General features: G+C 33.0%; 1 protein-coding gene across 2 annotated transcripts in view; it reads left to right on the top strand.

Annotated features, from left to right (window-relative positions):
- Positions 1 to 15,736, top strand: part of Bbs4 (Bardet-Biedl syndrome 4) — a 382,842-nt gene that overhangs the window by 100,712 nt on the left and 266,394 nt on the right. For both annotated transcript variants that reach the window (XM_074257990.1, XM_074257991.1), the window contains exon 2: positions 5,250 to 5,392. In XM_074257990.1, coding sequence (XP_074114091.1) covers positions 5,250 to 5,392 — 143 coding nt within the window. The remainder of the gene's footprint in view (positions 1 to 5,249; positions 5,393 to 15,736) is intronic.

The raw sequence follows: 15,736 nt of genomic DNA on the forward strand, positions 1-15,736 counted from the left end.
GTTGGAGATCCGATTAAATTATGGGATAAATATCGAGATAATTTCACGGACGACATTAAAAGACGAATGAGTAGGAATCGCGAAAACTCTGAGTTAGATCTTGATATTGATTACACTCAATGTTTGATTAATCTTGAAGATATGGTCATTGCTATGTCAGGTAAGATTCTTTTACAATTTGGACTCACTTCACTATCTCGAGAACAAGAATCTGTTATTATTAATCAACAGTATTTAAATGAATTAGCTTATGACACTGCTAAGTTAACCGAAGAAGTGATAAAAAGTGCTCCGATACTGAATAAAGAACAGAAAGGAGCATATGAATCTATATTGAATAGTATCGTTTCTGATTTTGGACGATTGTTCTTCCTTGATGCTCCTGGTGAAACGGGAAAAACATTCTTGATTAATTTGTTGCTTGCGAAAATTAGAAGGGAAAAAAGTATTGCTATTGCTGTTGCTTCTTCAGGAATTGCGGCTACTTTAATTGACGGAGGTAAAACAGCTCACTTGACATTTAAATTACTTCTTGAAATGAATCATTCTGATAATATTCTATGCAATATTTCTAAGCAGAGTAATATGGCTTACGTTATCAGAGAAGCAAAACTGATAGTATGGGATGAATGCACTATGGCTCACAAAAATGCTATTGAAGCTCTCAACAGAACTCTTAAGGATATAAGAAATAGCGACCGAATAATGGGTGGAATAACTATTGTTTCAGCTGGTGACTTCAGACAAACTTTACCTATTGTACCACGAGGTACACGTGCAGATGAAGTCAAAGCCTGTCTCAAATCCTCAGTTTTATGGCCTCATGTTAACGTACTGTCTTTGAAAATTAATATGCGCGTTCATATGCAACATGATGATTTGAGAGCAGAAGAATTTTCAAAGTCACTCATTGATATAGGGAATGGACAAATTTCAGAAGTTGACGGACGAATAAGTATTCCGGATAACATGGGTGATATTGTTGATGATTTAACTACATTAACTGATAAAATATACCGATATCAATAAAATTGGAGTTAATTGCTCTTCATGGCTAAAAGAAAGAGCTATTCTGACTCCAACGAATGATTCAGCAAATAGCATTAACAACTTTCTTCTGGAAAAGCCATCAACTAATCAAATGAAGTATAAATCTATTGATACAGTTGTAGAAGTTGATGATGCTGTCCATTATCCTGTCGAGTTCTTACATACACTCAATCTACCCGGAATACCATCTCATATTCTCAATCTTAAAATTGGAGCACCAATAATGTTACTGCGCAATTTGAATCCTCCAAAACTATGTAACGGTACCAGACTACAAGTGAAAAATTTACATAAAAATATTATTGAAGCTACAATTTTAACAGGTAAACATGAAGGAGAAGTCGTATTTATTCCAAGAATTCCATTGGTTCCATCTGACTACCATTTCAACTTCAAACGTCTACAATTTCCTGTTAGGGTTTGCTATGCTATGACTATCAATAAAGCGCAGGGGCAGAGTTTAAAATTAGCTGTTGTAGATTTGAGGCATGATTGTTTTTCTCATGGTCAGTTTTACGTGGCATGCTCAAGAGTCAGTTCACCGGACAACTTGATTATTCTTCAACCAGAAAAAAAGACGAAAAACATTGTTCACAAGGAAGTTTTAAGTTTGTAACTGTATAAAACTGTTAATTTTATTCATTGATAAGTATTGAGTGATTGTTATATTTTTGTTCATTACGAGAAATAAATTTTTGTAAAAAGTAAAAGCTGAGTTTTTTTTGTGGTGTAGGCCTCCTGGGGATACCGCCACGTTAAATAACGAGGACGCATCCCAATACACAGTACCTCATAGGTGATGCGGAAATCTGTGTATGACAAATGCATTGACTGGTACTACTTTTCCTGACTAAAAATTTTAAAAATTCACTTCATTTATCGATAAGAAAATATACATTGTTTAGTTAATATAAGAAATAAATATTAAAATTAATAGTGTGCCCAGCGAAGCGGGCGGATGGCTGCTAGTACATACATACATACATACATACTATAACGGGTTTTTCGACTTTGTGCGTTAGCGAGGCCGAAGTCCGAGATAAATAAATTTGGTCTACCTGCTTTATTATTATTGGGCGCTAGGAGCTAGGCTCCACTCACGTCGTGTCCGGCTTACTCGGACCGAGACTCTTCGTCGGGGTGGCGGGTAAAAGGTGCAACCTAAATTAAAGAGGAACTAGGAACGATCGTCCGGGTACTAATAATTCGCCGAAATCTTATTATTAATTCTAATTTATAGACAAAATATAATAAATGGTCGCCGGAATAACAAAATCACAATAATCAATGGATCAAATTTCGCACGCCGCAATTAATTCAATTATTAATAATTAATTTCATTGAAGAACAAGCCGCAAGAATTTAATTAACAAAAAAAATAAAATGTCCAAAGAACCTCAATATCAAAATCACAATTTATCCATTAACAATAAAATTCCCCAAAAATAAACCAAAATCGTATTCCGCGATTAATTTAATAGGTCGAAATTAATTTTTTGCAAGAGCTAAAATCAACGTCGCATTTAATTTCACTTATAATTAAATAAATCCTAAAAAAAATAACCGTCGCAAACTTTAACTCACAATAATTAGTTGAATTACACAATTAATTGTCGCACAATGGTTTACTTACTAGTAATGATTTAAATTGACTATAAATCTCATCGCAAATACTTTAATTGTTAATTATTAATTAAGTCAACAAGTTAATCGTTGCTAAATTGTGTAATTAGTAACTTGTAATTAACCAACAGTATATTTTATCGCAAGAACAAAAGAAATCTAATTGACAATAATTAATTAGATTAGGCAGATTAATCGTCGCACAATTATTATTTCATAATCAGGATTAAATTAAGAAAAAAAAAATTCTTCAATACTAATAATTCATTAAATCCAACATATTATTCGTCACAAAATTGTTTAATTACGAATACTTACTTAAATTGGATCAATTAATCGTCGCAAAAAATTTTTAATCAATATCAATTAATTAAATTAAACAAATAAAGTGTCCTTGATACATCGGACACCGTCGCAATAAAAGTAGTTATCCAAAATTACGCATGGAAATATTTCAAACAAACTTAGCGTCAAATTTCTCTAATTAAATGGATTGATTTTGTCAACACAAAATTCTCAACCGGCGCATTACCCGCACGACCGAAGCTCAAATAATCGGGATTATGACAGCAATACACAAGAATGTGAATAATCACTACAACAATTAGTATTGGTACCAGAAATACCTCGTGGGATAATCTTTACATACATCTACACACACACACACACACACACACACACACACACACACACACACACACAGCATCGCGGGAGTAGTCAGGGAAGCTTTTTGAGACCTTAAAACGTCGAGATCTGATGAAAACTCGATTTTGGCAAAACGGGGTGAAAAGAATAACTTTCCGATTTTTCAAAATTTTCGATTTTCTTAGCGAGAAGTTAAAAATAACAAAATTTACTGTAGAAATACAGAAAGATTGAAATAATTATTTTGAGTACCCCAAGGCAAACTTGAAATTTTAATTTGATCGCCGGCTAATGAACGTCGGTAACTAAGTTATCTAGCAAACACGAAACTCGATAATGAGGCCTACGGATTCGACCGAATACTTTGGGTTTATACTGATCTATAATGACACTCACTTATGACAACAATTAAACTTTCACAAATAATCATCACAATAATTAATAATGAAATTGGTGTTACCAAGGTATTTCATGAACCAAAAATATTAATATAATGAAATAAACTAACAAAAATCCTTCGAAATTATTGCACTTCATTTCGCCCATCAGAGGCGACAAGTTGTAATAATCAATTTTGCAATTCGTTGAGTTAATTATTAACTTTTATCCCACAAATTACCTAAGTAGGCAACCACTTCTTACCCTGATCGATGCTGCCGTCCTCGGTTTTTTCTGGTAACGATACACGTAGGCAGTCAGCCTTCAGCTTCTACGTCGTTGATTAGTGCTACGGTGGATATACGGTGATAAATCGTACGATCAACGGAAAAAACGTTCTCAGCGACGATGTCCAAGTATAAACTTTCTCTGGGGCATGTCGAGAAATTGTCACGATAACAACACGTTGTAATAGAACGAACCAATTGCACTAAGTGTTAAATGAAACATTATAAGGTGATTGAATGGTTTCTGTGGAAGAAATCACAGATAGCTCAATTGGAATAGTCTGTGATGGATAACTAAAAAATCCTGGTTCGATTCTCGGTCCAGGCCATCCGAATTATTTTTTCTGTTTTTTGAGTTCAGGGAAATTAAGATTACTATTATTTACCTAGAAATAGTTTTATTAACTACGTATTATAATAGTTATTATAATTATTATAATTATAATTATTATAGTTTAATGGTTACGTGAAAATTGATCCCCGATATTTGATACCACGATAATTGATTCCCATAATTACATCTCAGCGTCAACTGATACCAGTGTCAAATGATCCCACCGATAACTGATCCTAACCATATTGTGCCTTTTTTTCATGGATTTTGTGTGTGTCTATTCGATATTAGGCCGTATTTTTTGCAGGGATCAGTTGATAGTGGGATAAAATGACGGTGATCAAGTATCGTGGTATCAAATTTCAGGGATCAATTATTGTGTCACCTAGTTAAATGTGTAATAATGAATTATAGTTACAAGAACTTCAATAAAAGAGTGATGACACTATTTGACTAGATTTTCATAGTTCAAAGAGCCGGATTGATCTCTCAGTGTAATCACTGTTTATACCTTCATTCTGATTGAAATCAATTTGATTGTATCTAATTTCATCAAAATAGACCTGGATATTTGTTTTTGCTCTCCGGGCGGAAAGTGGCAACTTTTGTTGCGCTACGCTAAAAAAAGTTGCTGCTTTCCGCCTTCGTCGGACAAAAAAATAGTATAAAGCTCTTAGGAAGTAAAAAATAAAACCTCAGATCACATGTTCGTTGACCTCGGCTTCGCCTTGGCCAACAATTACACCTGATCTGAGGCATTTCTTATTATACTTCCCAAGGGGTGTAATACATTATTTCTGGGTTAAAATGTTTTTCCAAATCTACTAAATAGATCGAGTTTAAATTAAAAAAAAAAAAAATTATGATTTACGCTTACAACTCTTACAAATGAGTCAAAATCACATTTCTTATTGTAATAATTATAATTTCAGCTCCAGATGATTTAGTAATTTCAATTTACAATTGGGCGTTGCATCGACATTATGTTCGTCATCAATATCAAATGTCTGAAGCAATTATTCAAACAGAAATGATAAGATCAGATGGCAGAAATGAATATGCAAGTTACTTAAAGGTAAGAATTTGTAAGAGTATTCATAGAAAGTAAGACAATTGAAAATAGTACACCACTTGTAGTTGTACTGTCACAAGAAATTAACAACGCTGACACACAAAAAAGAATTGCTTTATATATTTGACCATACCTACAAGGGTTTTCAGGAGTGTTCATTAGAAAGTAGCGCTTCTCATGAAAAAAGCGCTCAATAAGAAAAAAAATCGAATGGTACCCTTGTGGAAATAATTCTCAGAAAAAACTCTTGAAAAGTCTTTATAACTCTGAATAAGACTTTTCGTAAGTCTTCACATTCCTAACTAAGTAAAGGGAAGACTTAATAAGTCGTCAAAATTCAGCAAAACTCTTAAAAGTCAAATTTTCCCTGTAATTTCGGACTTTCTCAAAGAGTTATTAAGACTTGATAAGACTTATTCAGTTTGACAGGAAAAGAAGAGAATATTTCTTTTCAAAAAAATTACTTATCAGAATTAAAGAAAATTGAAAATAAAACTATAAAAAAGAATTAATGCATGTTTTGTAAAAATTTTTTTAAAATTATATTTTTATCACGAAAATACTTTGATGGGCATCGAATCACTCATAGTTGAGCAAGTCGAAACATCAACAGCAAATGAAATGCACTTGCTGTTGGAAACAGATACTACTCAAAGAGTAAATTCAATCGGTATTTAATTTGGACTATCAAATATTTAAGTCAACTTTCTAGGTAGGAGAGAATTTTCTATTCCCTTTCGAAAAGTCTTATTCAGAGTTATAAAGACTTTTCAAGAGTTTTTTCTGAGAGTTATTTACACAAGAGTATTCATAATTTCAAAAAAATATACATTTTTTTTGTTACAGAATATCTGTTTGAAATTTATTTGAATAAATAATATTGGTGAATATTATATAGTATATTACACAAGGGGAAGGAAAATAAGAAAAGCTTCAGATCACATGTAATTGTTGGCCGAGGCGAAGCCGAGATCAACAATTACATGTGATCTGAGGCTTTCTTACTTTACTTCCCGAGGAGTGTATGCTATTTTTTTGCTCGACGAAGGCAGAAAGTGGCAATTTCGTTTAGCACAGCGGGCCGAAATTTGACGCTTTTTGCCCGTCGAGCAAAAAAACTATTTAACTTACAAATAATATTCAACAAAATATAAACTATTACTTTTTTCAATTTATTTCGCTATTCGTCTGAAACAATTTCGTTCTGGTTTGCTCCAGACATTGAAACTAGTATTTTTCATGCAACTTAAATGGAAAATAAACTGTGTGACGTAGGATGAAACACGATTTTAGACCAAATGATGCTAGGCAACTCGTTTCGCTCGGGCAGACAACTTCACTCTGATCTGAAATCGTTTTGTTTCATCCCTAGCCACACAATACTATATTTTTTTTATTTGTATGGGGTATTCCATGCCAAATCGACCACTTTTGAACCTGACCTCTTTAGATTTTGCTGAAAATTTTTTATCTTTTTCTACTCGATGATAGACGTTTTTCAGAATTTTTTCAAATTTTTTTATCCAACCCAAAAAAAGTTATGATGTTTTAAAAAAAATGGCTCTTTTATTTTCAAATAGCCATAACTCTCTCAAAAATTGACCTTTCGAGACGTTTATTTTTTTCAAAATTTTTGTTTTTAATTGAATTTTTTGAAAAAAAAAATTTAACATGATCGCTTCTATGAAATAATTGCGTTTTTTGTATAAAATCGTTATTTTTTCGAAGATCGTCGTTTTAAATTTTTTTTTCTCAAAAAAAAACTTCAATCAATTCTCCAATTGTCCCCGTGTTTCCCAGAGTGGGCCGATTTTTTTTTCTTTTTTTTTATTTAGTTGAAAAAATAATTTTCAACATTTTAAAAATGCAGAAATTTTTTTTTTCATAAATATTATTTATATAACATAATTAATGTAATTATATGATTTTAAGGTATTATATTTTCCATATATTGTCCGAATTTACCATTATGATGACTAGGATTAATGATTGATTGAGTGTAATTCTTGAGTTCCTACAATTGGTTTTGTTTTCAAAAATCGTTCATTTAAATCATCAACTGCTATATTATAATCCTCTTCTGCTGAAAAGTTGACGATAATATTTGGCAAGTTGTCCGAATCAGAAGTCCATTCAAAAAGTCCTACAGGTATCGTTATTTGTTTATCAACCGCGAGTTGGAGATTTGCTCTTGCTGCAAGTCGTTTGAAGATGCCACCAATACTATCACACGGGCCTTTGCCATGGGCAGTCGCAAAAAAATGCCATTCAGCAGGAATATCAAAATCATCTTCATGATAATATAAATTCACAAAGTTTTTAAAGTTTTTAAATTGCTGCGGAGCTCCATTAGAAAAATAATAAATCTTGCTACAACGTTCAGGAAGACTTTTTACATAATCAGTAATTATTTTGATGCAAACATGAACAGCAACAGCATCGTGATTATTACAATCTGAAATAATTACTCAACTTTTATGTTCAAGTTTGTCACCAACTTTATAATAAATAACGACCGGAAAAATTGTTGCCTGATTAGTGTTCCAGTGAAAACCAGATGCTGCATTTTGTACGACAAACGCATAGTTCTCTGCAAAATCACAAATAATAACAAATTCATTCGGTTTCAGTGTTTCTTTCAATGGTTTTAAAAAGCTGGCTTGTTCTTTAGCGACGAATGAGTGAGGTAGAAGAGTTTTTATTTCACTACAAAATTCTTCAACAAATTCTTCCGTAGGCTTAATAAAAGTTTCTAAACTGCTTCTTGGTTTTGTTATCCAATATTTATACGTAACATTTTCAATTTCGTCATTTTCAAAACATGACAATAAAATGTTACTCAACTTATCTATCCCAGGACAGTTTCCACACCCACCCAAATAACATTTAAACGATGGAGTTTTATATATAATGATGCTCAAGCAATCGCTGTAGTATTTTATGGGCTTATCTGTATTTTTAGTAAGAGAATGAACATTTGCACCTGAAATAAAAGTAATTTAGTTAAATAAAAATTCACGCATTCATAATTAATAATAAATTTGATAATTACCAAGCATCATCAACTTAACGTTTTAATTGATTGTACATACACAGATGATGTGTGTCCCACTTGCCCCTGCCAACACACAATGTTTCGATCGCAAAGAAGCGAAATTCGAAAATCCAATTTTCTCTGCAGCGTTTAATTCCCGAAAAGATTGGTATAATTCTTTCAAGTTAGACAAGACAAGTCTTTTTTGGACGTGTACTCGATTACCATCATCACTTCGAACTGAAACAAAGTCTTTTATACCGGGCATCGGAACATTATACTCATCATCGTTATAAAAGTTTTCAACTTTTACTTTCACTTCATCGGTCATTATCCTTCCTATTAAAAAAAGTGATTAAGTCTTAAGTTATATACTATAAATTACTTAAACTATAGATTTTATATTACTTATATCCAATTTCGGTTCAGATGTTGAAAGTAGACCTTTCTCTTCAACCAACATTTTTGCTACTCGTGACAAGTGTCTTGATGTATTCGTAGTTTCGCAAATACGCCTTTCACTCCATTTTTTAGGGAATAATGTTAAGATTTGTATTTTTAAAGATTTTTCCGTTTCTTTATCATTAAATTTATAATTAAATTTGTCATGCAGCATTTTAATTAAAGAGCGAAAATTTTCACTATCATCATCGATCGGTTCTCCATCGATAGAAGAGAGTAAAAGCTTTTTAAGTTGTCATACTTTAACAGTTGTAAAGCGTGATTTTAAGTTGTCACAATTTAACAGTTGTAAAGCGTGATTTATTGCAGGTAATTGAGTTGCAACGCTAACTTGGGATGCCGAACTTGATTGTGAATCTTTGGGTTCGCTATTAAACGACATAGAATCTGAAAAAAAAAAACAATAAAACATGTAATTGCTAGAAATGTAGAGAATGAACGTATGAATAATTTGAAAAACTTACGTAATGATAACGGAAGATTTGTGGCAGTCGTATGACTGTCACTATCAGTCTCACTATTGTTTTCATTACTGTCACTAGAGTTATCTTCATGGTCACTTTCATCAACATTAGGATCATCACTAGTAGTTGTTAGTTGCTTAACGATATTTGTAGCTTCTTTCCGACATGAAGTACATAATAAATAATAATCACCTAATCCTAACGTTGTTCTCATAATTTCAGTCGCTGGATGCAAACCAAATCTTTTGAAATGGGGCTCCAAATCAAACGGATTGCAACACCGACTGCGTTGTTTACTTGATGCCATAATGTGGAGATCAAATTATCTCAATAAATGTAGATTGGTACAATCAAAATAATAAACGCCCTCAAAAAGAATAGATCAGGAAAATGTTCATAAACTAGAGATTTTTTTTACTTAACAAACGTAATGGCAAAACTATTTTATTCAACTCTATGAAGCACAAAAGATTTATAGGTTATATTTTAGATCTCAAGATAAAAGAGCCGTATATATTTTATAAATTAGAACATACTCTAGTAAACTGGCTGTAGGTAAGTCTGTAATTATCATGCCTTAGGTTATCGATCGAATTGACGTATTACAATTTGAATCTTAATCGTTGTAATGGTAAATTCAGATAATATATGGAGAATATAATACCTCAAAATCATATAATTACATTAATCATGTTATATAAATAATATTTATGAAAAAAAAATTTTCTGCATTTCTAAAATGTTGAAAATTTTTTTTTTCAACTAAATAAAAAAAATAGAAAAAAAAATCGGCCCACTCTGGGAAATACGGGGATAATTGTAGAATTGATGGAAGTTTTTTTTGAAAAAAAAAAAAAAAAAATTTAGAAGGACGAACTTCGAAAAAATAACGTTTTTATACAAAAAACGCGATTATTTCATAGAAGCGATCATGTTATATTTTTTTTATTTATTTTTTCAAAAAATTCAATTAAAAACAAAAATTTTGAAAAAAATAAACGTCTCGAAAGGTAAATTTTTTAGAGTTACGGCTATTTGAAAATAAATGAGCTATTTTTTTGAAAGCTTCATAACTTTTTTTGGGTTGAATAAAAAAATTTGAAAAAATTCTGAAAAACGTCTTCCATCGAGTAGAAAAAGATAAAAAATTTTCAACGAAATCTAGAGGGGTAAGGTTCAAAAGTGGTCGATTTGGCATGGAATACCCCATATATATTACTCCTATGTAATAAATAATATTTTCATACAATTTTGAAACTTAAAAGTAGTAAGATCTTATATAAACATAAAATCAATATGTTATACATTAAAATGAATCTAACATCTGTTGCAGTAGTTTTTTTTACTATTTTTCTTTTTTATGGGTCATTTTCTAATAAATACTCGAATTAACGTTAAGCATGTGACTACTTGGTTCAAATAGAGTACAGCATATTTTATCTTCTTCTCAGCACATTTCAATTCGTATTATCGATGACAAAAGTGGTAAATTCATACGATTTCTCAGTTAATTTTTTGTTACGATTACTCTATAGACCCGTTTGACAATTGGATTACTCGTAGGTAAACTATACGCCGTTAATGCTAGAGCAGCTAGTTCTTTAAACAACAAATTATCCTCAGCATCTTCGAACCTCTAACACAAAAAAGAAAAACTTCGGAAAACGGTTAACCCTGAAGGCCATCCCTGCAAATCTGCTAATTCCATACCTGAACGCTTAAAATTGCAGTTATGAGGTTTTTGAGTTCTTCGAGCTCAAAAATACAATTTTTGTGTTATTTTGAGCTCTTCGAGCTCAAAGAGATAGCTATTCTAAGCTTTTGAGATCTTCGAGTTGACTTATAATTTAGGGACTCGTCATTATGGACCCCATAATTCTCTCCAAATGATACTCTTTTGTCCGAGCCTTCTGGCTTCGAATGAAGAATAACTGTCGAATCCTGTGCGGAAAAAGAACTGTAGAAAAAGTATCCTGGTGAAAGGGGATGCTTTTTCCTACTTGTTAGTAACATTCTGGAAAGTCGATGGCCTTGAATTCTCAAGGACGTGATACGTCCGTCCTAAATGCGGGATGGTTTTTCGGGATTATTGTTCCAGTGCTCGTTGGTTCTTCCAGTGACGGAGATGGTGACCTGGGCAAATAAGTGGCCTGAAGAACGTCGGCGGTACACTCATCGGCTCACACCAAGGAAATTTCAATCGATAGAACGACTAATAGGCCCATGCACCGCAAGGATTTGGATTAGTGAAACGGCTGATAAGCGCTTTCACCTAAGATGTTTGGGCTACATGCGGCCGCGGCGACTCTCTACCCCATGCCTTATCGCAAGATTTCCGTCACTCGGCTACTGATTTAATCACCAGAGAAACAACGGATATCTCTCAGTGTGCATGCGAAGAATTTAATAAAATAAATTTATATAAATGACGTAATTATAAAAAAAAATTAGAAAAAACGGTTCACCCTAAAGGCCATCCCTGCAACTTCCCGCTAATTCCATACCTGAGCGCTTAAAATTGTACTTATGACATTTTTGAGATTTTTGAGCTCAAAATGAAATTTATGGGATATTTTGAGCTCACTGAGTCCGGAGAGATAATATTTTGATGCATTTAAGCTCTTCCAGCTCAAAACTCTGATAGAAGTTTCATAGAACACTATTTTTGGATTTTTCAAATCGCAATAACTTTTGAATAGATCAACCGATTTCTACGCTGTTGGCGGCGTCAGACGTGGATTTTTAAGTTAAAAGCTGATTAGTTTTTGGAATTGATCAGTGAAGCCCTTTAAAAGTTATTCCGAAGTTGTCCGAATCGATTTAAATTTTCAGGAAATCTAAGTTTGGTGAACCCCTTTCGAATGGCGCCAAACGCGATCAAATCTGTCAAGCCGTTCAAAAGTTATAAGAGGGTTACACACACACACACACACACACACACACACCATCGCGGGAGTAGTCAGGGAAGCTTCCTAGGACCTCAAACGTCAAGATCTGATGAGAACTCGATTTTCGAAAAACGGGGTGAAACCAATAACTTCCCCATTTTTGAAAATTTTAAATTTTCTTAGCGGGAAGTTAAAAATTAAAAAAATAATTGCAGGCGAAATTTTCGGAACCTACCCACTGTATCTAGAGTTACATTTTGTTCCAGTAAGTCTAATGGCAAAACTTCGGTCGTCTGTTTTTAGGCAAAATTTTGGAGCAAAATGTTTAATTTTTTTCAAAGTCTTTGAGTTGTCAGATGTACGCATGAGGAGTTCCTTGCAAGCTTTGATCAAAAAAGACGGACAACGAATTTTCACAGAGTTGAAAGTTTTTTACTCAATGTTAGTTTCGCTCAACAGATCGTCAATAAGTTTTGTAAATTTAGAGAGAGAGAGAGAGAGAGAGATTGATTGATTGAATGATTGGATTGATTGATTGATTGATTGATTGATTGATTGATTGATTGGATTGATTGATTGATTGATTGATTGATTGGATTGATTGATTGATTGATTGATTGATTGATTGATTGGATTGATTGATTGATTGATCGATTGATTTTGTTTTATTATGCCAAGGTAGATACCAAATGGCAAAATTTCAAGTACAATAGTAAAATATACATTTTTACATAATCAAAGAGTTATTAGAGCATGTACATAATGTCAAGTAACAATTTCATACTTATTTTATAAATTTAATCTAATTCATAATTTCAAACTAATTTTAAACTAATTCCAAACTAAAAATTCAACTCATAAAACTTTAATATTCGAGAAGATAATGAACCACACTTCACAAACTAATAGTCTATTTAATTATTAAATAAAGACCGCCACCAAAAGTGCAATTGCACTATATTAATTGTCTAAGTTCAGTAAATAGTCAAAAACTTTATTTTTGAACACTTCACTGCTACTCGAATTTACAATTTCATCAGGTAATTCTTCCCACAGACGAATCACAGAGACTAGAAAGGAATGCTCCATATAGGTGGTAGCAAAATGAGATAGTTTGAAGATAGAATGTTTTTTAGCTGCAAGCCTATTAGAGCGTCTAACATCAGTGTCTTCTGTGAATTGATCTCGTAAATACTTGGGTTTTTCAACTTGGAGTAACTTGTAGAAATAACAGCTCATGTAGTACATTCGGCGATACTTCACAGACAACCATCCCAACTCGCGTCTGAAAGGTGAAATGTGCTCATCTTTTTTGAGATTAAAAATAAATCTGATAGAGCAGTTGATCGCACGTTGTAGTTTTAAATTGTTATCAGAAGTTGAGTCGACAAATACAACGGAACAATAGTCAACGAGTGGTAGAATGGTTGCTGATACTAGTAATTTCCTTATAGGAGTTGAAAAGATATTTTTCCTAACTTTGAGACAATGCAAAGCTGAGTTCACTTTACTAAATATTTGAGTGACGTGGTAGTTCCATGACAAATTTCTGCCTAGCTGAATGCCTAAGTACTTGGTACAATTAACGTAGGGTATTATGACACCATTTATTACTATTGGTGGTAGATCCAAGTCCTCAAGCTTTTTCAACTTACTATTTGAACCCAAGATCATAGCCTTTGTTTTAGCTAGGTTGATTTCCAATCGATGGTCTCTTGCCCAATCAGCGACTGATTGTGCATCCGAGTTGACCATCCAGATAGCATCATGTAGCTGATAGAAAAAGAAGTGAGAGTATATATATTTGTCATCAGCAAACAATCCATGTTTGCAATATACCAGCCGCTGAGCCACAGAATTCATGACTATTAGAAACAGGATTGGACCCAGAACTGATCCCTACGGAACACCAGATGACGTTTTGAGTATTTGAATTGGAGTCCCAAGATCGTTTAATATTGACTGAGATCGATCCGACAAGTAAGAGAAGAACCAATTTATTGTTTCCATAGAGAAACCAAGCTCAAATAGCGCAATCAGTATACTTTTGGAATGTACATAGTCAAACGCTTTGCTCAAGTCAAACAATACTAATACAGTAAGTTTGCTGTTGTCCATTGCCTGTCGAATATCATCAGTGAGTTTCAATAACGCTGTTTGCGTGCTGTGGTATTTTCTAAATCCAGACTGAAAAGGATCCAAAAGCTCATTATCTTCCAAATATGATGTCACCTGATTTGCAATAATTCTTTCGAAGACTTTAGCCAAATGCGACAAATTTGCAACCGGTCGAGTGTCTGATGGAAACCTAGGTGGTGTGATCTTGTTTAAAGGTATTATGTAAACGATCTTCCAAATATCAGGAAAAATACCAGTGTCAAGAGATCTATTAAATAAAGCTGTGAGAAAGACTGAGATTTGCGGAAGATGATCTCTCAACCATCTCAGATCAAGACCATCAGGGCTCTTTCCTTTTGATTTAGATAGAGTAAGATGCAATGCTTTGGCAACATCAACAATATCAATCTTTGTCCAATGAAATGAGCAATCAACCTTCTTTGTATGGTCGATAGATAAATTATCTATGAAATTTGCATCACTCGGTTGATGTTTACTAACTATGTTTGCATAATACTTATTCAACTCACAAGCATCGAAGAAATTAAGCGGTGACGAGGGATTAGATTTGATTAAACCAAGGTGCTTGAGTTTACTCCAGACAGTTGAACCATACGGCAGATTGGAAAGAGCAGTTTTGAGGTATTCTTCACGAGCATGATTCAACTGGATTTTTAATTCCTTTCTTTTTAATTTGAAGAGAGCAATCAAGTTTGGATCCTTGCATCTTTTTGCTTTTTTGTAGATTTCATCACGTTCTTTACACTTAGCCTTCAGCTCTCTAGTAAACCAAGGATTACTACGTCGAGAGACCTTACTTGTAAGTAAGGGTGCATGCAAATCTAAAGATGACAGAACTTCAGTTTTAAAAATAGACAGTAAATTATTTGGATCAGATTTTTCAAGCACAGAATTTTCAACTTTTAAAGAATTCATTAGTGAAGTCGATAGGGCTTGATAATCGCATGATCTTAGGTTTCTATAAGTTATAATCTTTGGTGCAGGCTTTGGGTTATTCAGGTCATACTGACAGAACAAGTAATCATGACCATCAATATATGGAGAATGAGATTTCACATAGGAGACTAGTTTAGAAGCACTATCCAGCAAAATTACATCTAGCCAGGAATCACAATGATTTTTATGGAATGTAGCTCCGTAGGGTACACAATATAACGATGCCTCAGTTATAAAGTCTCTCAGATGATTTGCAGTGTAAGTATATTCTAACAAGTTACAATTTAAATCTCCAGCTATAATGATATTGTTGAAATTCGGTACTAATTTATAAAAGATATTAAAAAACTCAGTAAGAAAGAGTCCTTTCGGTCTGCGATATATACATGACAATAATAGTTGTGATACAGTGATTAAGGTAATA

This window comes from Cotesia typhae, unplaced genomic scaffold (assembly GCF_013202065.1).
Source record: "Cotesia typhae breed Kobodo isofemale line unplaced genomic scaffold, CoteBio_Ctyphae scaffold_58, whole genome shotgun sequence".
NCBI lineage: Eukaryota > Metazoa > Arthropoda > Insecta > Hymenoptera > Braconidae > Cotesia > Cotesia typhae.